At 36.5% G+C, this 23,964-nt stretch overlaps 1 protein-coding gene across 17 annotated transcripts in view; it reads right to left on the bottom strand.

The window, feature by feature from the left end:
* Pcdh15 (protocadherin related 15) overlaps positions 1-23,964 on the bottom strand; it is a 1,427,876-nt gene that overhangs the window by 314,797 nt on the left and 1,089,115 nt on the right. For all 17 annotated transcript variants that reach the window (XM_036167862.1, XM_036167881.1, XM_036167872.1 and 14 more), the window contains one exon: positions 7,992-8,100. In XM_036167862.1, the coding sequence (XP_036023755.1) occupies positions 7,992-8,100 (109 nt within the window). The remainder of the gene's footprint in view (positions 1-7,991; positions 8,101-23,964) is intronic.

Here is a 23,964-nt window from a genome sequence, read left to right as displayed (position 1 = left end):
CCATGGTCATGATGTCTCTTTACAGCAATAGAAACCCTAACTAAGGCTATCATTATGGAGGAGGATGGTTGGTACCATTTGAAAACTAGAAAATTATACTGGAAATACAAATAATTGAGAGCACACATTTCTTTTTATGAACTTATTCAAGCTGATAGTGGAAAACAAAAACAAAAACGTACTAATAACAAAAAGGAAGTGAGGATGTCCTATTGCATTTACAGGATGGGGACTTTGTCAAAAATCAGAGATGGGAACCTTGATCTTAACCTCTAAAACTGTAAGAAAACACTGTCCATGTGTTTGTGTATATTTATCTATGTGCCATGTATGTTTAGTCATGGGTTTTCTGGGATGATAACACAAAAGAGGTTGCCCATCAGCTAGGAAATAGCTTCAGCAAAGACAACAAAATCTTTTACTTGTTTACAGTAAATCTAAGAGGTGGCCATGTGGAATTGTGACAAGGAGAGCCCAATGTGTTCAGCATGGAACCTCAACAACCTTCAACTTAGGTTTCCAATAAACACATCTAGGGAAAAATTAATTGGAAGAAAATCAGTGTAAATTTAAAATGACTCAATAGAAATATTATTTATAACAGGTAAATATTATGTGCAACATCACCACCCTGCCTGAGGAACTTATAAAAGAAAACAAAAAAGCTGTAAAGCAGAAGTATGTTTGAGAGAAATCTATAATAAATAAGAATGAACAGCAGACTTTTACGCAGTTATTTTACAGATATTTTGCAATGGATATTTGTGGATTAAAGAGCTATGTCTTTACGATAATAAATTGGAAGAATGAAAGGGAATATAGACATAAAAACTTCACTTTGTTTATCATTTCTTAAGAAATAGCAAGTGGAAAATTTTTATTCTCATATTTTTAGATATTTCCATTGAAATTTCTATGAAGTCCAGTGTAACTCAGAGTTGGCTTTGTGGGTTTCACTAGCCATCCCTTTGGAGGAGAATATAGTTAGGATGTGCTAGAAGGTAAGCCATGAATATGGACGAATGTGCAACACAGCTGATCTGGGAAAAAGGGGGTTCACCCCCAGAGAGAAACACTTATTAAATGATAACTCAGGGCTTATTGTGGGGAAAAATTGTAATCTTTTTGTTTATAAATCTTCTCCTTCAACAAAGTGTCAAACAGCTCTATGAGGAAGATGTTATCATTGGATCTATGAAGAAAGGACCACTCAAGAGAGATTAAGGGGAAAATGCTTTCAGCTCTCACAAGTGGCAAATGAATGAATCAGGATTCTACCATAGAATATCTGTTTCTAGATCCTAAACTCTTTTCTGTCAGGTCATGTAGTCTCACCCAATGAATGAAACCATTGGACTTATTGTTACAGAAGTTATGTTTGTAAACGTGATTTCAACATACTAATGGATCATATGTGTAACCAGAGATCAAAAATAGATCTAGAGTAAATACTATGGAAGTTTAATATTCTATACTTCTTAAAATATGATGCTTCACTAAGGGGAAGTAAAAATACAATGCTCATCTATCCATTGTACACAAATTTTCATACTCATATGACACTCTTATGCAGAAAACAATTTCAATTGCCCAAATTTTATGCAAACTTGAAAGCTGTATCCCAGACCAGTTAAATTATGAATATAGTATTAAAGTGAATTTCAGAATGTAATTCTTTGTAGTCAACAGAACTCATGTATTTGAAAACTCATATGACTGAATATACAAAAAAGCCTACATTTATTTTCTACAATTTGTTTTCTATAAGAGAAGTATAACTTTATATCATATACCACTGTCACTATCAAAACAATGCCCCTGTTAATAACTGCACAATGGCTCCTGACTGCCCTCCTCCACTGTGCACTTATTGCCAGCATATGTTATTTTTGTGGCATAATCTATTCTTATGATGGCAAACTTGAGATTCATACTCTTTTCTGCATTTATAGGTCATTTCTGTTTTACTGGGTTGGAATTTTTCTGTTCTATCAATACACCATGTTTTATCTATTCTTGTGTTTGTGAGGATTCCAATAACATTTAGTCACAGATGTAGTTTCTTTACCATTCTTGTTCACATCAGTGGTTGATGAGCATTGATGTTCTTTTATCTTGGATAAATAGCCAGAGACCAAGCTCCTAGCAGGTGTTGCGTCTAAATGTTTTATTATCTGTTTAAGGCAGCACCATTGTGAGTGTCTCAGATAGATTTGTTGTGTAATCACTACCTCATTTGTGATTCACACAGGCTATGATCAAAGTGCCCTCCATGAGATTCTTATCTCAGCAGCCAGATTTGCTCATTGTCTCTTGGGTCCACCTTCCTAAGAACCCATTTAGATGAAATCATATAATGAACAAGCTTCTTCAACTCAGTAGGATGCATCAGACATTGTTACAAGTGTCTGTTACCAGTTTTTTCATTTATGACCATCCTTCTCTTTAAGAAGCAAAGTGCTAGAGAGGTCCCCAGAAATCCACAATGATACATCCACTGTAGACTACTGGCAATGGTTGAGAGAAAGCCTGATCTGACCTAGTCTGGTGATCAGATGGTAAAACACCCTAACTGTTGTGCTGGAACTCTCATCCAATAACTGATGGAAGTGGATGGAGAGATCCTTGGCCAGGCCCCAGGTGGAGCTCCAGGAGTCCAATTGTTGAGAAAGAGGAGGGATTGTAAGAGTGTGAATTGTTGAGACCAAGATTGGAAAAGCAAAGGGACAAATAGCCAAACTAATGGAAACACATGAATTATGAACCAAAAGGCTGTGGAGCCCCCAGCTGGATCAGGCCCTCTGGATAAGTGAGACAATTGAATAGCTTGAACTGTTTGGGAGGCACCCAGGCAGTGGGACCCGGACCTATCCTTAGTGCATGAGCTGGCTGTTTGGAACCTTGGGCTTACACAGGGACACTTTGCTCAGCCTGGAAGGAGGGGACTGAACCTGCCTGTACTGAATCCACCAGGTTGAATTGAATCTCCAGGGGAGTCTTGGCCCTGGAGGAGATGGGAATGGAGGGGAGGGGCTGGGGGAAAGTGGGGTAGGGGCGGGAGGGGGGAGGACAGGGGAATCCATGGCTGATGTGTAAAATTAAAACACAAATATAATAATAAAGAAAGGAGAAAAAAAAAGAAAAGAAAATGCTAGTTTTCCAAGGTGACTGGACCATTTGACATTTCCATCAGCACTGCATTGCATGGCAATTCTGTATTCTCCATGTGTTTGCTAGCAACTGAAGAGGTCATTTTTCAAATGTGGGCAATTCAAATAGGTATGCAATCATGATCACTGAGTTTTGATTTGCTTTTAAAGGCAAATAAACTAAAATAACTTTTACTTACATTTATATAGTTATAGATTTTTCTATGATAAATAATCTATTTAAACTTTAGCTAAATTATAATTAAGTTGTCTTTTATTATTACATTGTCTTCTTCTGTATTCCCAGGGAAAGCCTTCTGTTATGTATACATTTTGCTAGTCTAGATATTTTTTCTGTCACCTACTTTGTAAGTCAGTTAACAATATTCTTTGAAGAACATATTATTTTTTTGATACTATTAAACTTTAACCTTTTCTGTTTCTATGTTAGAATTTTGCTGGATTTAAGAAATAAAAGATAACTGCAAGACCACTAAAATCTTCACCTCTGTTGTTTGCAAGATGAGGTCTATAACTTTATGTCTTAGACATGTAGATGGGATGAGCTTCATGCCAATGGCATACAGAGGAATGGACTGATATATATTTGGTTGTGTTTGCTAACTCAGTTTTTGGGCATTGCAGGGAGCAAATGTAAGCTGCTCATGGAATTTCTGTCTCCAAGGCATCACTTTGTGCTTCATGTTCTTTCTCAATGTCCTGAGATCCTCAGTGGAGCTGTACAAGAGCCCCTCCCCACCTCACAGTGATAATAGCCCTCTGGTTACATGAAGTGCCTGTAATAAAGGTCCTTGAATGCCCTTTATTGAAATTCCTGCCACTGATATGTCCTCAACATTTTCTTGAACGGAGGAAGAAACTTTTTATTTAAACACTTTACTTTCAAGATAAATACAAGTTCATATATATATATATATATATATATGATTGATATATGCAGAAATAAAAAAGCCTTGTTTATTGCTGTCATGAAGACATGAAAATTAATGATAATTTCTAAAGCTAACATTATGGATAAGTAATGGTTCATTTTATAAGTACCAGTCAAATATTATTAATGAATACACCAAAAACAAAAGAAACTTTAATATGTAATTTATCTTCAACTGATTGTCTATGAACCCTTTTCAGTGATGCATGAAAGTTGAGTGCCTTGGAGAAGTAAAGGTATTGAAGTATTATATTCTCCAAGGACACAAGTGCATGTGCAAATCCAAGGTCTCCTCAGACCACTGGGCTTTATCACATTTATCACAGAAAAAAAGTACTGTTAAGTCCAAGCAACAATTCCCCATCTCTCTGGACGTGCTACTCATCCCCAAACATCTCCAAAGCTCTGTAGTTTCTCCAGGGAATCCATGTCGTCCTTAATCTTTAGGTAAGCACTACTAATATTGCGTTCCTCTGATGTTAAGTTCAAAGGCTACTCCTTTAATGTTTACATTCCTCTGATGCTACCATCAAAGGTTTCTCCTTTGCAGTAAATAAAATAATTTGAAAATTTTAATATTATTTTTTTCTGTAGGACTTAAAAATCTACATTTGCATCAAATTACTCTTGGGTTCCAGTTCTTATAATACCTTTTACCTCTTATGCCTTGCTCATCTCTCCCAATGATCGACATTGTAGAGAAGGTAAAAATGTGAGCAAAATGCACCTTGAGGATAATGTGCAAATTATGTAATGTTTAAAAGACCAACACACAGGGGATGATTCATCCCTAAGATGTCTCCTCCCATGTAAAAACAAAGTAAAACAACAATAACAAACAATGAAAGAGAAATCTGTGCTCTCCTCCATAATTATGGGATCTGAAGTACAACACAGGATGTCTTGGGCTTGAGACATTTTCTTCAAGTTTTCAATGGACATATATATGACAAGCCATACACTCCTGTGACTCCTCCAGTGTGACTGTACTTTATACTCTGCTGTGACAAAGTAAATTCTTATTTTTAGGTTCATGAAGTTTTATAAACAAATTTGAAACTGAGGTTTCTGGCTTTTACTTTTTCAACATTAATTAGTTCATGAAACCTACTTTTCATTGCCATGGTACTTAAAATATCATTATATATCATAGTTCCATGATCAACAAGAAAATAGCTTTTAAAATATTGTATTTTAGGTTATAACATATCTAAATGTACACACAGCATAAGTCTTCCCATTGTTCTAGATTCCAACAGACATGGTGAAGTTTTTACATCCCAATGGATCCTTTTCTCTACCTTTCAAGCTTTTTATTTATTTACAAATTTCCTTAAATGTTCTCCATTACATTAGGCAGCCACCAAGGCAAAGTGTCTGCCCCAAGTGTTTTGACAAATACCCATGGGAGAAGATGTTCTGCCCTTGGTGACATGAGTGGTCCTTTTCTGATGGTGCTTCCGGGAACCCTCAGAAAGGTCAGAAACTAACAATTTTGGTAAGTGAGGCACTGAGAGATCTCTTGTTTTATTCTGTCCATTTCAATGGCCAATGAGCTACATTGAGGAGTCAGGCCGCCACAGGGGTCTGTGGGGCGTAAAGGGCGAAAACAACATAAAGCCCACTGCTATTATCAGGGTTCAGCTGCTTTGCTTGTCTAGTCAATGAAAAATGAGGAAGCTTTGTTAATTTTCATTTCGCTTTGTGTCGCTATGATAAAAAACAAAAACAAGACAGACTACTTATTTCAAAAATGCAGTTTATTACCCAAGATCAAAGGGCCCATTGCCTTAGGCCCTTAATATGAATGGCAGATGGAAATTGCAAATCAGAGTGAGTGATAGAGAAGACAAACCAGGGTCCCTCAGTCTCCTTCCTGTGCACATCCTGGTGACCTAGGACTTCACTGGGCCACTTGGTATAGGCATACAGCACCTGTAGTACCACCACCCTAGGCATGAAGGCTTTGCAATTTGGCCTTTTGGGGACAGTCATCCAACCACAGAGAGGGCAAAGTCTCCAAAAGTCCTTACTGGACTGTCTTTCCTAATTCCATCCATAAGAGACTGAATCTTTCATCTAAACTTTCAACTCAGCATTGAGTTTAACACGAGGGCTTAATCAGAATTATAGCTTCATATTATTGAAATAATGAATACTAAATAAAACCAAATAAAAAATATCTAAATACACACATTTCATGGAAACATTCAGTTCAGCATGAAATCTTACTTTGTACTCACTAAAAATCAAGTTTTGAATGTTTTCCCTGAAGCCCATTTCAGAGTAAGATTAAAATTCATCTCCCTATTGTTACACATGGGAAGACCACCAGTTAAACAGTCTGAGGTTACACCCATAAAATCATTAGCCCATTTTAGGATACATCAAACTCAACTTTTTAAAGAAGGGCTTGTCTTTTGTTATTGATTTTGCAGATGTTTGGATGATATTCCTGGGCATTGTTTCTGTCAGTCCATCAATATTTTTCTATCTCCTTTACAGAAAGTCTTGGCCGGCACACAGCATGGGCATTACTGCCTCAAGGTTCCAGAGAGCTGACTTAGAGAGGGGCTTTGACCGCAAATAGAAATAGTTTCTACCTGCAAACGCCCCTTTCCTGTTAAAATAGCTATAGCCAGAGCTGGGCAGCTCTTTTAGAAATGTTTACTTCTTCCTCCTATTTTAATTCTGCTTTTGATACTTTTTTACCCACATATATACTCTCGTTAGTCTGGAGCATTTACCTCTCTATTTACAGTACAGATGGACATATTTCATAATTTCCTTCTATTGGTGGATCAAACATTTCATGTTTCCTGTTATTTATAATAAGACAACTATAGGCTTAAAATGACTTATATTCAGAAGAATTAAAAACAATAATACTTTAATGGCTAGAACTCTGCATTTGGCCTGTGTTTTATTCATTGTTCTAAAGAGTAAAGCCTTGAAATAGAACTACCAGGCCAAATTTTAGAAATGCTACTTCTAATTATACCAGTGTGAAATTGTCTAGAATCTGCCTAATATGGTGGTTTGTGCATGTGAGCACATAGGCTGGAGGGAAAGCCAGAGACTGGGACTGGAAGATAACATTGGATTCTACTGGGGTCATTCTAAGATCAGCAATTCCCAGTTCAGAGATACTGGTCTCTCCCATGTACCTGTCTTTCCAGAGCCCATCACTCATGCAAACCAGAAACATCTATGTTTTATCAATGTAATTTAAGAACAGTTTTGTCAAATCGCTTCATTTTTGCATCTTGTGCAAATGATAACATGTGTAGAGATGGATCAGCACAAACATTGTTTTCAGAGCAGAAATGAGCCCCGGGTATGCATATCATGTTCTTGGGCTGGTAGTCCTTCCCTTCCTCCATGAGCTTCAACAAAGCCCATCTTGCTTTGATTTTGAAAGAAAAATCACTGCAGCATGCTTTAAAGTTGATCTGTATCTTGTATGTTTTATAAAGGCAACATTTTCGGCTCTGTAACCTTTTTCTGAATCAGGAAGAAGGAAGACTCAGATTTATATCTAGTTTTATATAAGTAACCTTCAAAAAGAAAAGCCAGGCTGGACGGTGGTGGTGTATGCCTGCCTGTAATCCCAGAACTTGGGAGGCAGAGGCAGGTGGATCTCTGTGAGTTTGAGGCCAGCCTGGTGTACAGAGTGAGTTCCAGGAAAGGTGCAAAGCTACACAGGGAAACCCTATCTCAAAAAACAACAACAACAACAAAACAAAACAAAACAAAACAAACAAACAAACAAACAAAAACCCCAAAAAACAAAAAAAAGAAAAGAAAAGCCTTGTTACAAAAGAGCTTGATATGATTTGAGGGGGTTCATTCACAGATCTCTAACAGGTAAAATGTTGGCAAATACAAACCGACAAGGATGGAGTAGAGGATGCCAGGTCGATCGGATGGAGGTTGAATGTTTCGGTCCTGATCAATGGCTTGGATAGGTGGTGTCACCAAAATGGGGTTCAGTTCTTCCTGGAAGAAAATCAGAGTGTTTAGCTGTGCTGCCCACTCATACTTCAGGGAAAGGTGATACCAGGATGTTTCCTTGAATTTGGACAGCTAGATGTGCACGAAGCAGGCGGGGATGCTCAAATGCCTGGGCTTATAATTTGACACTTTTCCCTAGTAGTTAAAAGAGGATTGGAACACTTATCTTTTGAAAGGTACCAAGCAATAAGTTTAGGCTCTTATAGACAGAGGTCTGGTGTGCTGCCTTTCAGCTCTGCCATTACAGTAGAACATGCATGAGTGGATATGGCTCAGTTAAACGAGAAAACAGTGACATGCGTGTTGAGGAAAACCATGGAAGACTTACTCAACAGACCAGCTTGGGAAACCCTACAGTAGATAAAGTTTTGAAAGGATAATATTTCCTGGAGGTCTCAGGGAATTAATTATGCTGCTTTTCATAGTGACACAAAGAAAATGTTATTTGTTTTTTACATACATTAAGCAATCATCCACTAATATCTCCTTGAAATAATGCTTTTAGAACATAGTTTAAGAAACATTAAGTGTGTACAACTCCCAGACAAAATATAAATGATAAGTCTAAATGGAAATCAATTTTCCTCAGTGTCTGGGAAGGTACTACAGCATGCTTTTACGTGACTTAGAGACTGAAATGAGGAACACTGAACCATGCTCTGTACTGTTAGCCAACTCCAGTAGTTTAAATTCTCAGGGCACATTGTATGGAGTTAGCTTATGTTTAACATGAGCAATCATGTTACATAGCCACAGGTAATTCTTTTTTATGAAAATCATAGGGATGAAATGTAATTGGCCGATTGTTAGTACCTCACATAAATCTCAGGGGCCGCATAATTGTTGATAAGCTTTCTAAGTGGTTTCACTGTATTTCCCTGTAAATAATGAGACATTGATAGGACCAATTTAGTAACGTTGTATATCTTCTTTTAATGTGGATTTAGAACCAGAGATATAGCACCTCAGAATAAAAACTGTCTCATTAAATCCAGATGATTATCATTTTTTCTCCAGCATCCATATAGAAAACCTTCCAGAATTCCTCATTTTCCTCCCCCTCCCTTCCTCCCCTCCATTGCTCCTCTCCCTGTATTTTGTTTTCGGTCTCCATCTCTTTTCCTATCCCTCTCTCTCACATAGCATCTTTTCAATCGTCAGTTCATAGCATATATAATAATGTATTTTTCTCTAAAATGAAAAATGCCAAGGTTCTGTCTTGGTTAGGTAAGTGTTGAACAGTACCTTTCGGTCACACCTGAAGAGATCTTGCCTCAGAGTTAACTCATCCTTTAACTACTCTGCTGCTATGTCACTAATTACCTCTCCTGTTGCTTTCCATAAGCATCATTCTAGTAGACCTAGGGAGGCTCCTAAAAGATGACGATTCTCTACAATTCAATCCTGTGTCCCAAAGTCAGATATTCCAAGGAATTCTTGGAAGTGTCTGAATATTGGAGAGACAAAACCCATTTTCTTGTTCATAATTTGTAAAAAACTAGAATCTGAGCTATTCTCTTGGAGTATCAAGTAGAGAAACTTCCCTGTGATCCCGTCTACTCTTCCTGTTTCTGTAGTGCCCCCAAGCTACCAACCCAGAATAAGTTTTGGTTTTGGTAATTCATCAGGTAATTTAAAATCCACATTCATTATCATGTAGACTTATTGAAATGAGCAATGGAGATTTAATTACATTATTTAAAGTTACATAAACAATAGGAAAACTGAAAATAACACAGCAAAGAAAAATCAGTGGGGATGGAGAAGTGTAAATTAGATTCCTCATCTTACATCATTGTTTGTTAATAAGTCTCATATAATGAAAAGTGAGAACATGAAAGGGGTATGGATATGATTTAGAATTACTTTACTTGACACTAGAAGAATTAAAGTGTGAACACTTCAGGAGACTTTGTCTAGAAGGAGAAAATGGAATATATGTATATGTATACGTATATATGTATGTATACATATATATTACCTATTATTGGACTAGATCAATATCATACATATGCTATTTTATATTATAAATAAATAAATATAGTAATAAGAATAAGAAAAGAAAATCCCTCTGAGTAAAAAGCTTCCATCTTTTTATAGAAGTTCTGGAGAATTGTTGATTTTAAATCTCTTGTTAGCATATGAGGACTGATATTTTCTCTTGTCCTCTATAAGCTTGAAGCACATATTTATAGAACTTTTCTCATCTGTTATCATTCATGAGTTTGGCAGCTCTAGGTTTATAGGTGTGATAGCTGTTATTTGTTGTCAACTTGACTACATCTGTAGTTAACTAAAAACCCAAGGTGCTGGGTACACCTGTGAGGGATTTTTAATTAACTGAATCATTTGAGGTACAAAGACCTAATTTAATTCAAGATCACTTGAAGTCAGAAGAACCACTCTAAATCTGGGTCACACTTTCTTGTGGCAAGCTCTATAAGGGCATTGAAGCAGGAAGCTTGCTCTCTTTGCCCGCTTGCTCTCACTCTCACTGAGAGTCCATTCCTTCACTGGTGTTAGAGCCTACTTCTTTGGGACAACTATGTGCACTGAAGACTAGCTGAAACATCAAGCCTTGTGAACTGAACAACTGCTGGATTCTTGGTCTTTCCATAAGTAGATAGCCACTGTTAGACTAGGTGGATCACATCCTATAAGACACTCTAACATTCCACATATATGTTCCTTTAGAGAACCATAACTAATACAACAGGTTTTTTTTTAAGTCCTCAATAATAATGAAGATTGCTTCTAAAACAAATCATTACCTTTAAACCTAAGAATTTTAAATAATATAGAAAACTGAAGGTTATATTTAATTGAGGATGATTTTGTTAAAAAATTAATAAACTTTTTACAAAGTCATTTCAGTTTGAGTGTGTATGTTCATTAGAAAGTACAGTACAAATTGCATGCTTTCTGTTTTGAGCTTACATCCACCCTAAAATTTCTATACAAGCTAGGACCAGGCTAAGACAAAGTGCAAAGATAGTTACGGAAATTTCAAAAGGATGCATTCAATGCAACAAGAATTCTTTGCTGAGAGAGCAGAGGACAGAGGGCAGAGGACCTGGTTCCAGCTCAGTTGGGAGGTACTATTGTAGCCCTCTGCATATTGAATGTTTAGCAAAATTAACCAGATATTCAATGATAAACTAACCCATTAATGTGCTGCATAATCCATTCCATAAAGATGGCACTCTATGTGAAATAAAAGTAGAAATCAATACAAGGAGATTCTAAATAGATTAGAAAAAATAGTCAATATAATTTTATGTCACAAACTTTTTTGAAAAGTTATTGGTAGAGTTCTTACATAGCATGTAGGAGATCATTAGTACAACTCCTAGTATGGCAAAAAAAATAAGTAAACAACTATGAGCCAGGTGTGACATGCTGTGCCCATGACACTTGTACTTTTGATGCTGACACAGGAGGATGAAAATTGCCAAGCCAGGCTCAGCTGCAGAGTGAGATCTTGTCTGAGGGCACAGTCAAATAAATGAATACACAAATACATAAAACCCATTTTAAGATCATTTATTGCTTAATGATTAATGACTGAATTACACTGTTCCTCACAGATATGTACAATTATTATGTATGGATCAAAAATAGCTTGTTAAAGTTCCATATGTAAATGTTTACTATTCTAATTTTATTTTACACATTATATAATGTATTGAATTGTCACACTGCATGTCACTAAAATATTATTAGTAGCATAAATAAAAATAAGTTAGTAGAAATGTTAGTATTTACATATGAGCAGCAGTGATGTCTTTACACACTAAAACTTGCAAATTACTACTGGAGAGTTGGAAACAAATTTGCTGAATATTCAATTAAGGGACTTAATTTTAAAGAACAAGGTAAGCTCTAAAATACAGTGTAAAATGGATAAGGATGAGGCTATATGCATGGTGACATGTATAATATGACAGATGAAGTAAACAGGAGACATCTTGGTTCATAACACTGAGCACCAAAATATCATAGTTTTTGAAATTCCAGGAATAATCTGAGATATGTTTTAAGGCTTTGAATCTGGAATGTCAACCAGATTTAAATATAAAAAAGTCAAATAAAGTTTAATACATTGTATGCTGCCTTGCTCAGGAACACTGTAGTTCCCCCCATTAGCTTGTAAACTGAGTTCTTGAGAACACAATTCTTATTGCATGCAAGAGTCACGTGGCCATATGTAGAACTAGACAAGCAGCATGCTCCATTCCTTTTCTGGTCCACTGTTATCTTAATGAATCTTCCAGGCTGCTTATATTGGGCCATTACTATCAAGAAGACCTTGCAGTAGCTACTTCCAGAAGAGTCTCTTTGTGACTGCAAAGAGAGTTCCTTCAAGTGCATGAAATGCCAACCAGCTCAGCTGTTTGGAAGTGAATCACCCCTGGGAAGTGGGAACTGCTGTCTGTCCTCATCCCCCTATTTCTCTTAGTGCGTGACCTGCCTGTCTAGGGTATGTATCTGGTACATGTTATAGTTATAGAGCCATTCATAGCCCAAATATGTCTAGAAATTCTGAAAGTGTGGTTCAAAATCCCCATCTGTCTTCTATATCTACTTCTTTATGGGGAATTGTAATTGGTACACAGAAAATACCCAGTTCGTATTTATAAACCACAGTCTCATGCCTACTGAACTCCAGGAGACAGAGACAAGCCACCTGAACACTGAGGGATTCCTGTACTTTCCTTCTGAAGCACAGTTACTGTGTGACAGTCTTTGGTGTCTTGGGGAAGCCCTGCCTCACACACATTTGCAGGGCACCCCATCAGTCATTTCACTGTGGTTTGAATCATTAAGCTCCTTTTCCACTTTAGCTATGGGGGCACACATCTGTGCTGATTTATGTTCATGTGGAGGTTCACACTGTAAAGATAATCATAGATGCTTTCACAATAACAAAAAATACACTCTAAAAATCTGTGTGTCATGGATGGTTATGAAGGTCAAGGTGCCTCCACTTGGAGTACTTGCTTCTATGCACTAGCATCACTGAGATGCATGTGCTCTTCTGAGCTGATCTGAGTCAGAGTTTTTGAATACGGTTATTGCGGTCTTATGAGAAGACAAATGTTATGGAATTGAAGTTTGCCTTTCAAATAGTTTAAGTGCAAATGTTTTCATATACAGAGACTCAACCAGGATTTTTTCTTAGCAACCACGTATGACAGGATGGTTTAAGAAACTTTTCTGTTAGTTTAAGGAGTCACCACTCTCTACATTTTAATGGTTCAAACAACTGCCTTGTATGAAAAACAGGTGCTAAAATTTCAGATATTTGGAATTTTAACTTGCATGAGACAAATGACAGTCATGATCTATAGAATTATAACATTCAGCCTTATTATATCAGATCTGTGTCCAAAAGGTGCACAGGCCATTTGAGTCTTAAATCCAGGTCTTTCATATATAGACAGACAATCTTTAAAATAACTTTAGACAGTCACTATACACTAAGTATTTTCTATTTCATTACTGGGGCAATATGTCCTATGTTTATATAAATATATTGGATCTAAAATTGAAGACCTATATTTGATCCCAGAAGACTGATTATTGAAGTCTTTCTAGTAAGAGAAACAGTGCTAAAATCCTAAGTAGACTTCAGCTTAGCTTTCCATGGACTTGAATAGCATATGGCTAACAGTACTATACACTTGGTGAAATAATGGAGTATTCTAAATTAAATGAAATTATACCAATTCCCAAGATATTATGCTAACTCTAAAATGGATAGGATTGGATGCAGCCCTGGGAAGGTAAAATGGGTCTATATACCCACATAGTTCCCTGGGATTAAAAAAACCAGACTTAGATACTATCTTACAGTAATATAAATATGAATTTTACGTCTGTATTTTTCAACTTATGAAGTCCTGAGCTCACCATTTTGTCAGTGTTTAGATATTTATTCCCAATTTTAAACAAGTAATAATCTTATAGAATTGGTAAAGCTACATTAAAATATTAAAAGTCACTCATTATATATTTAAAACACTCAAAATAAATGCTTTGAAAATTCAGCATGTTATAAATTTCATTCTTAAATTATTAAATTTAACGATTTGTATTTAAACTGAATTACTTTATTCATGTTATGCTTTTTACATTTGAACAGGTATTTATCTTTTTAACATTCATAAACACTAGTTGATTTGCATTTTAAAGATATACATCCCCTCAACGAAATGATATTTAGAGTGCACAATAGGGAAGCCTTGGGCAATATTATTCTCCTTTTATGTTGTATTATAAATTCAGTATTTTTCAGAAAGACTTGGGAAATGTTCTGTGTCACAGTTTTGCTTATATGTATGTGTTAAATAGTACAGAAATGAATATCAAACTCAATATGTTCTTGCACATATTTGTGTATAAACAAATAGACTTACACGATCCCTTGAGAGCCTATTTGTTTTTATTTGGCATTTTTTTCTGCCTTTTGCCAGTTGTAGAAATAACATATTGGCTGAAAGCTATCTGAAAATTTTACATACTCTCTGCCTTTGGCATATTTTTGAAAGATAAATTAACTTGGGTGAGTGGCAAGGCCAACGAGGTTGCATTGAAGGCTATTCTTATGGTATATTAACAAATGGAGTCCTTTGGTCTAGTTGTGAAGCTTATATACACACTAATGAAAGACACCTGGCCCTTACTAGTCTTCCAAACTGATAATTATCTTCCCTGGAATAGCAGTAGAAAGTGCACAGGGCACAAATCACATGGCCACAACGCATGAAAATAATATCAATACTTACCATTGGAATTTTATATTATAGCCAGACAAACCAAAAAATTCACTGAGATAATAACAACAAAAAACCTCTTCATTTTGTTGTCTCAATGTTCTAACTTTGGGACCCTCTCAATATTAAACATATTAACTCTGATGTGTACCCAAATTTCTCTCAGATATGTACTCACCTATGTGCCAAGATTGAATTCACTTTCAAAATTTGCATTTGGATATCCTTTCAGTTGCACATATGATTACTTCTTACAAATTTCAATTTCCAAAATGTTCCTTTGAATCTCTACCTTTAAAATTTATTTCCTTAGAAGTCTGTGTCTCTTTGACACTATGGACCTCCAAGTCATCCCTAGACAGGGAGTCAAACCCTTCCTTATTTCCTAACAGTAGGCCAAAAAATCTACAGCAAATAAAGAAGAAGAAGAAGAAGAAGAAGAAGAAGAAGAAGAAGAAGAAGAAGAGGAGGAGGAGGAGGAGGAGGAGGAGGAGGAGGAGGAGGAGGAGGAGGAAGAAGTCGTCTGCGGGCTCATTTCATTCTGTCCAAACCACAGAGCCACCAAGCATGGTTGTAAATCAAAGGCAGTGGGTTAGCTTCCAGGAAGCTATATTGGCAGCACTCCAGTTCCAGGGCATCCACTGTACAGACACAGTGAAGAGGATCTGCAGGTAGTAGAACTATTTCCTGCTACCATTTTCAGCAGGTTCATTGCTTCTCTGATGGCTTCCCTTGTTTTGTTCTGTACAACCTTAGGTCTGACTGCAAATCTCATCTCTTCCCCTCCATTCCAAGCCTGAATTTCAGGCACACGTGCACAAGCAGATGCACACACACACATGCACACACACATATACATACACTTATTGACACAGAGTACATGTGTAACTATATGTATGTATATATGCATGTATGGTTATAATTCTTTAAATTTTTGTTTTGAAGAAAATAAAGTCTTAGAATTATCAGGTGCCATATGTAATTTGGTGAAAGAAGTGCAGTTAGTGTCTTAAAGCAATGATCTAGAGTCATTTGCATAAAATTTAAACTGTATTGTTTTATCTATGTGTGTGGGGTAAACATGAGTGCTAAATATGTGGAGGGAAACAGATTTTTTATAAATAGAGATGATAATGTTTTGGTTGTCAACTCATGAAAAATCATGTCGGACACCAACGCTCCAAACAATGCAAAATAATATTTTGTGGATTAAAAATCAATATAAGAAAGAGACTCAACCATTTGAGTCTCACCCACAAGATAATGTGAGTGAGAATAAGGAAAATAAATGGTTAATAAAAAAAAAAGGTCTGTGACAGAGTTGTGGCTTCACCATGAAATGCCCTGAATAGTCTCATGTGTGTGAACACAGGTCTCCAAGCAATATTTGGGAAGGTGATGGAACATTTGGGAAGTGTAGTCTCACTCAAGGAAGTGAGTCATTAGGAGTAGGTCTTGGAGCATCATAGTCTGGCACTACTTTCTATTCTCTCTGTTTCTGGATTGCTGATGTACTGTGATAGTCTCATCTTGCTGTCTTGTTGGAATGCTTTCCCTCACCATGATGGATTGTAATCCCTCTGAATGCATAAGCCAAAATAAACCTTTTCTCCCTTAAATTTCTTTTAGAAGGATATCTTATCACAACAGCAGAAAAATGAGACAGTAGGCAAGATATCCCAGTGAGTAAAGTGATTGCCACACAAGCCTGCGGTCCTGAGTTCAAATCTCAGAACCCAAATAAAGGTGGAAGGAGCAGCCTGACCACAGAAAGTTGTCTTCTGACTTCCACATTTGCACTGTGGCATATGCGTGCCCACACATGCACATCATGGGCACACAATTGAAATAATCCTAGACAGTATTTTGTTAATCAAATAAATCAGCACTAATTAAAGACAGATCCAGTAGTGAGCATGAGGAATGAGTACATGATCTGGGACAGAAAAGTTGCAGGTTACATTCTGGAAAAACTGAGTCTTGTGACAAATCTGAAGTACTTAGAGCTCAAAGTGAAAGCTTGTTCTTGGAGCTACACTGAAAATATGCTCAGAGGCATGTGTGTAAGAAGAATGCATAACACATCAGCTGTTTTTCTGAAATATGGTCTTCAATGAAGTATGACACAAGAAATCTCCTCAAGTCATTGCTTATCTATTCAACAGATTATCACAGTTGTATTTCATTGATGGGATCACCACTGAGATGAATAGAATATTGGCAGAACCTCAGCAGCCCATTTCCTATGTTCTTTATCAATCACTACCCACCTTTCCATCCAGAAATAGTCCATCTTCTAACATCACAAACTAGTATTAGTTGTCTTGAATTTTCTATGAAGTGAATTTCTATGAGGACTGCATATCCTATTGAAACCCATCCCTTTCTGCTTCATCATGTCTTACATGCATGTGAGATGAATAGTCACAACAATTCATTTTAATATTTATAGAAGAGTTAATTAGATGAATAAGCCAAGCACTATTTATTCATGTTTGAAAAGTCACTGGTGATAGACTGGCTTGATTTTATCCTAGGCTATTGTGAACAATGTTGCCAGACCCTCTCAGATGCTTACATACATGGACGAGCTTAGGTTAAACCTAAGAATAAAGCATCTGAAGGGATGTATGGTTTAATAGGTGGCAATACTGCTGTTCTTTGAAAGACATCACATGGGTTTAATCATTTTAGATGCAGAATAATCCTAGATGTTTCACATCTTTGCCACCTTTTATAATTCCAGGTTGTTGGAACATTGCCACTGTTTATAACTGTATATTTGGTCTCACAGTGGTTTAAAGTTGCATATATCAATAACATACAGGGTTGACCATCCATTTTCTTCTCTTGCCTGTTTTTATTTGTCCTTTTGTCCATAATTTCATGAATTTATACAAATAGTGTATATACAAATCTAAGTCTTTATTCTTGCTTAATATCTTATAAATATCATGTCTTTGGTGACTTATATTTTACTTTGTGTTTTGTGATTTTATATATATATATATGTGTGTGTGTGTGTGTGTGTGTGTGTGTGTGTGTGTATGCTGTAGTATAATATATAAATATATATTTAGTATAGTCCACTTTATCCCTTCCCATTTCACTGACATCTGCCCAGCTCTGCCATACATATTCTGACCACCCACGATATACAAGACATTCTTCTTACCTATTACTGTTTACAGAACATTCAGTCTCTTCTTATCAAAACTTGTCCTACATTTGATTCCTGCATGCCTGGATGTCTCTGAGTATTCCTTGAAAATATGATTAATGCCTCTTTCCTTTGTTATCTGTAGCACTGAATAACCCAGACAGCACAAAAGCATTCTCAAAATAAAGGGCTTCAGCTGCAGTTTGACTCAGTGTGTTCTTGAGGGTCACAAGTCTGAGCTTTGCTCATAGCGTTCCACAGTTTTCCACATAGAATCTACTTACAACTCTGACACCTTTATTTTATCATATTTTTGCCACCAATTGGAGACAGAGTTAATCCAGTCTCCAGAATAGCTAAGGAGGACAGGGGCTCACAACACTTCATTGAGAAGTCTGCTTGGAGGTATACATATCTTCATATATATATAATATAACTGCTACTTGATTTTAAAACTAGCTACGGATGGGAAATCTGAAAATAAATTATTCAATTTATTTAAATATAAGTTAAAATTCTGGGTGATAGAGTAGCATATTCACTTAAAATGAGTATTTTATTTGGCCTTATTAAGGTGAGCTACAATGAAATTATTTTTCATAAAACAAATCATATACTAGTTTTACATCCAATTTTATAAAGTTGTTCTTTGTGTTTTTAAAATAAAAATTTGAAGGGATCATCTCATAAATCATTGATCTACAGATGATTTGTATCAATCTATGAAGCTCTGAGTGTGTTTCTGAACTCTAATCACGTTCAAACAGTTGAAGTAAACTAGATAATGCTTTTGATTCCCTGAGGACCTCATGATACGAGGTCAGAAAGTTTGTGCTCCATGAGTTAATTTACATTTACTGATAAACATTTCTAGAAAGTGCTTGATGAAAATATATAGGCTAATTCATAATGTGAGATTATTTCAGAACAGGGAGAATTATATATATTCAAGCATATACATCTTGAATAAAGAAAATTTTGATATAGTTAGCAAAAGTGAGGTTGACAGAGACAGAGATGAACTTGCCTCTGATAGGGATGGATATGGTAGAAAGACAGACAGTGATATATATATGATAGATGATAAATATACAAATAAGTGTAAATGTATAAATGATGAATATATAGATTAAAAATAGATAAATATACATAGAGTCTGATGATATGTAGACTGACAGTAGGTATATTACATTAATATTAGTAGTGATAACAACAGCAGTATCCTTAATTGAACACGTGGCATGAAATGCTTTGTGATCCTTGGAGATCCAGAGTGTTTTTTTCTATCTCTTTGAGTCTTTTATGGATTTTTCAAGTTTTATAAGAAGACATAGAACCCATAAAGAATACTCCACAAATTATGCTCCTTTGTCAAATGAAATATAGACTACAATTTACAATAGCATTCATAGAAAAATTTCTAAATGTTGGCACCTGAAGAGCCATGACTCTTAGCAACTTTGGATTTTGAACTCTTATTGTCTTCAAATATGTGTTTGAAATACTTTAAATGAATTTGTATTATTCAGATAAACTAATTTATTCAGAAATAACTCAACTGGATTTGTTTTAGAAGATGACTATGTTGGCCAGTCATGATGGAGCATGTCTTTAATCCCAGAACTTGGGAGACAGAGGCAGGCGGATCTCTGTGAGTTCAAGGCCAGCCTGGTCTACAAACAGCCACAGCTGTTACACAGAGAAACCTGTTACACAGAAAAATGGAAAATAAACAAGACGAAACCAATAAAAAAAAGAAGATGACTATGATTGCTGTAAAAACTTTATCTATGAATGCTGAATCTTAAAGGGAGTGATTTAAAGTATTATTTAGAAATTTGGGTCCTAAATATTCCTTTTATACAAGCTATTATCAAATAAGGTTTTCATAAGAATATCAAAAGCATTTTATAAATTGCAAGCACAATGTTGATTGACTTTTTTGTAACATTTTTATTTTTAATTATGTATATGACTGGGTGTGTATGACTGTGTGTGTGTGTGTGTGTGTGTGTGTGTGTGTGTGTGTGTGTGTGTGTGTGGAGAGAGAGAGAGGGGGGGGGGGGAGAGAGAGAGAGAGAGAGGGAGGGAGGTGAGGAGTGAGTACAGGTTGCTGTGAAGGCCACAAGATGGTGTCAGAGACCCTTTCACTAGAGTTACAGGTGGTTGTGCATTTCTTGGTTTGCGTCCTGGGAACTCAGTCATCTTCAAGAGCAGAAAGGATTCTTTTTAACTGATAATCTATCTCTCCAGCCCTACATATTTATAGCTTACACAGTACTTTTAGCAAACTATTGACAAATAGGGCTTCCGCATAAATATCAAAAACATTTTATCAATCATATGTCAACACAATTACTGGTCAACTTCTATTTGTTATCTAGTAAGTGTGGGCCAGTATAGAAGAGATATGATATATTAGTAACTTTTATATATGCTACTTAAAGTTTAGTAATGTTTATTACACTACGTCTCTCGTTTCACTAAATATCCAATAGGCACAAATGAATTAGTGATATTATCATAAATTATAGATAAATTTTCCTTTTTGTGACTGTTTAAAGATTATTCAGTGCTTTCTAGGCAGGTCCTTGGAGGTATGTCTGCATTCTATCACTGAGTTACATCCTCAGGCCGTGTCCTATACTTCAAATACAATATTTTCAATTTCATGTACCGAATTTACATTTAGTACTAAGGAGAGAGATGTTAATATCACTCTCTGGTTGTAGTTAATCTAATATGTTGACTTTTATAATTTATTAATTTCTTTTATAAATAATATCCTATCCTGTGCAGAAAATGTGTGAAATTAAAAAAAAAAAAGAAAAAAAAAAAAAAGGGAATCCCATGAAATCCCTAAATCTGAAAAGAGGAATTAAAACACATGCTCATTTGGAGACATAAATGAACTGATTTTTTTTAGTCTTATTAAAAAAAAAATTCATTAATGGAAGTGGGGTAAAAAGAGGCATGTCTTGTTCCCAACAGAACTTGTCCCACAGCAGATTCTGCATGATTTAAATGGCAAGAACAAGAACGTGCAGACAAACAGAACACCTACACAAAGCAACACTGAAACCAAGTACCTTGGAATCATAAAGTCTCTGTGAAGCTCATATCCCTGGAATTTCCTGAGAACACAAGGGACGCAAACACCAAAGCTTGGTGTTATTATGTCTGCCTCATGGGAGGAACTGAAAATACAGCCTGTAGGTGGGCTGCCCCATCAGCTCCCCCCAAGCCGAATCACAAACAGGAGAGCAACTTCTGCAAATTGAATTTTCTCATTATGTAAATCCCAGGATCCCAGACCTGGCTTTTTTTGCGGTAACAAAACACTTGGTTCTATATCTGGGAGAAATCTGAGTTAGATAGAAGTCCAGCCCACTGCTTTATCCTCGTGAGAGAGGCTGCAGTTGTAAATCTCTCTGAGGAGTTGATGCCTCTGAACACTGGCACCTGCAGGACACCAAGGCTGGCTTCATAAGTCTTCTCTGAGTGGTTCTTGGTATGTTTCCCCAGGGTCTCTGAAGGCATCCATTAGATTTTTCAATTTTTCCTTGGAAGTTCGACGTGATAGGTTTGTCCTTCATTCACTGCATTGGTGTAGCAATTATTTCCCCTGCAGAGTGTTGCAACTTCCCCATTATACTAGCCTTTTTGGAAGAGTGAGTATGATCTATTAGCATTGGAAACCATTGTTAAAGAAGCCTCATTCTGGGAGGAGAGAAACAATCATGACCCCTGAGGGAGACTCTGGGTAGCCTGCATTTTGGAGGAGCACACCAGGAGATGTGTATGATCAGTGAGGATATATACAAACTACCTTCCAACCTCCTTGCTCATTCTGATCAGCTTCTTCTACCTCCTTACTTACAGTTTTTCCCCAAGACTACTTAATTTTCCATATTATTTTCTTTAAAGTTATTTTTTATTAATTTAAGTTATGTGTATGTGCATGTCTGCCTGTATGTATGTGCACATAAGTGCAGGTGCCTACAGAAGCCAGAAGAGGGCATTGTATCCCCTAAAGCTGGAATTACAGGTGGTTGTTAAGACGCCACTGATGTGGGTTCTGGGATGGGAGCTGAGGTCATCTGCAAAAGCATTGTGTGCTCTTGTAGCCATCTCCTAGACCCATTTCTCTGCATTCCTAACAAAGAGAACAACAAAGGTATTAGAAAGCATGGAGCACATTCAAGGTATGTGTCCTGAAAATGTATGGAAACAGGGCTTCCAATTGCATATGAAGCTCCCTTATACTGGGCAGGTATTACTGTGTGGTTCCACCGAGTTTTATTACTGCAATCAAAACTGTGGTATCAGCTCAAATCCTCCCAAATACATAATTTTGAATATATGGGAATTAATTTCACTTTCAGAAATACACTGTTAAGTTTATCTCGAGAAATCTTTCTCAATAGCAAAACATTCAATGTAGCATAAATGTATTTAACCCTAGTCATCCCCAGACCCCAAGATTTAACTGAATAAACACATTATATTTTGGGATTTAGGTAACTGGTGAAGAAACAATAGTTAATGTGGCTAGGGAGGAAAGTAGAGCTTTAAATAGCAAAGGCTTGGAACTCTTACAATGACACAGAGAAGAAGGAAGTTAATTTAAAAATAACTTGAAAGAAAACTCACATGGCATAAGCACCATCTATTTGTAAAATGTCTGAGATAGGTTGGGTGATCAACACCCACTTACTGGAATTAAATGCGAAGCAGGGTCAAGGACACTTGCTGACACTCTAGTTCCATCTGGTTGTGGGACTTTAATTTTAACTTGAAATGTTGTGAAAACTGCTAGAAGCTTGAACAGCAAGTGGGATACTATGAATCAGAGGAGGACCCTGAAGCCTGTGATTCCTCAGTGCCTGGGACTTTCTACAGTCATGGGGACAAGACCTCCTCCTGTCCTTGGCTGGTGTCTGACTACATCTCTCATTCTCTTTCTCATTCCCAGTATTCTTAGATCTCTATTTTTCTTTCTTTCTTTCTTTCTTTCTTTCTTTCTTTCTTTCTTTCTTTCTTTCTTTTCTTTCTTTCTTTCTTTCTTCTTTCTTTCTTCCTTCCTTCCTTCCTTCCTTCCTTCCTTCTTTCCTTCCTTCCTTCCTTCCTTTCTTTTAATTAAAATGTAAAGACTTCTATAACACAAATCTTAAAAGTTCTTATTAATAAAAACAAACCTGGTGCCAGTTATTGGGGTGATTGCTGGAAGATCAGAGAAGCAGAACAGGCCACAGCCTCACCTTGCCAGTTCCTCAGCTGATCCTGTTTCCTCAGACTGGAAGCTTCTGAGTTCTTATCCAAATGGATCTCAGCTGAACTGTGCTGCTCAAAGCCTAAAAGCTTAACCAGCTCTATCTAGTTCCTGGTCCTCACGCTGTAAATACCTTTCTGCTTTCTGCCATCACTTCTTGGGACTAAGGGCTGCTCTTGTTACCATGCATGGCTGTTTCTGATATGGCCTTGAACTCATAGAGATCCAGGCAGATCTCTGCCTCTGGAATGCTAGGATTAAAGGTGTGTGTATCACCGGTTTCTGGCATCTATATCTAGTGGCTGTTCTGTTCTCTGATCCCAGATAAGTTTATTAGGGTGCACAATATTCTGGGAATTACAATATCACCACAGACTCCCACTTTTTTTTTTTTAACAGTTACTATTTCTTTAGTTTTCTTCTCATGAAGCAGGTCTCAAGTCAAACAGCTTCCTCCAAGGAACGTCCTGTAAACAGTCTAGGTCCCCAAATTGCTTCATGCATCTGCCTTTTTATGAGTGTGTGCCTTCTCCATAGTTCATGGCCTATTGCACAACAATCATGTTAAAGGTTTTCCACAGAAAACAAAATTTGGTGGCCACTACCCTTTTGTGATTGCTTCAGAAATCCATGAGTGGTCT

The sequence above is a fragment of the Onychomys torridus genome, chromosome 18, assembly GCF_903995425.1.
Source record: "Onychomys torridus chromosome 18, mOncTor1.1, whole genome shotgun sequence".
Classification (NCBI taxonomy): domain Eukaryota; kingdom Metazoa; phylum Chordata; class Mammalia; order Rodentia; family Cricetidae; genus Onychomys; species Onychomys torridus.
Note: the sequence above shows the minus strand (reverse complement) of the source record. Positions and strands in the feature narration are given on the sequence as shown.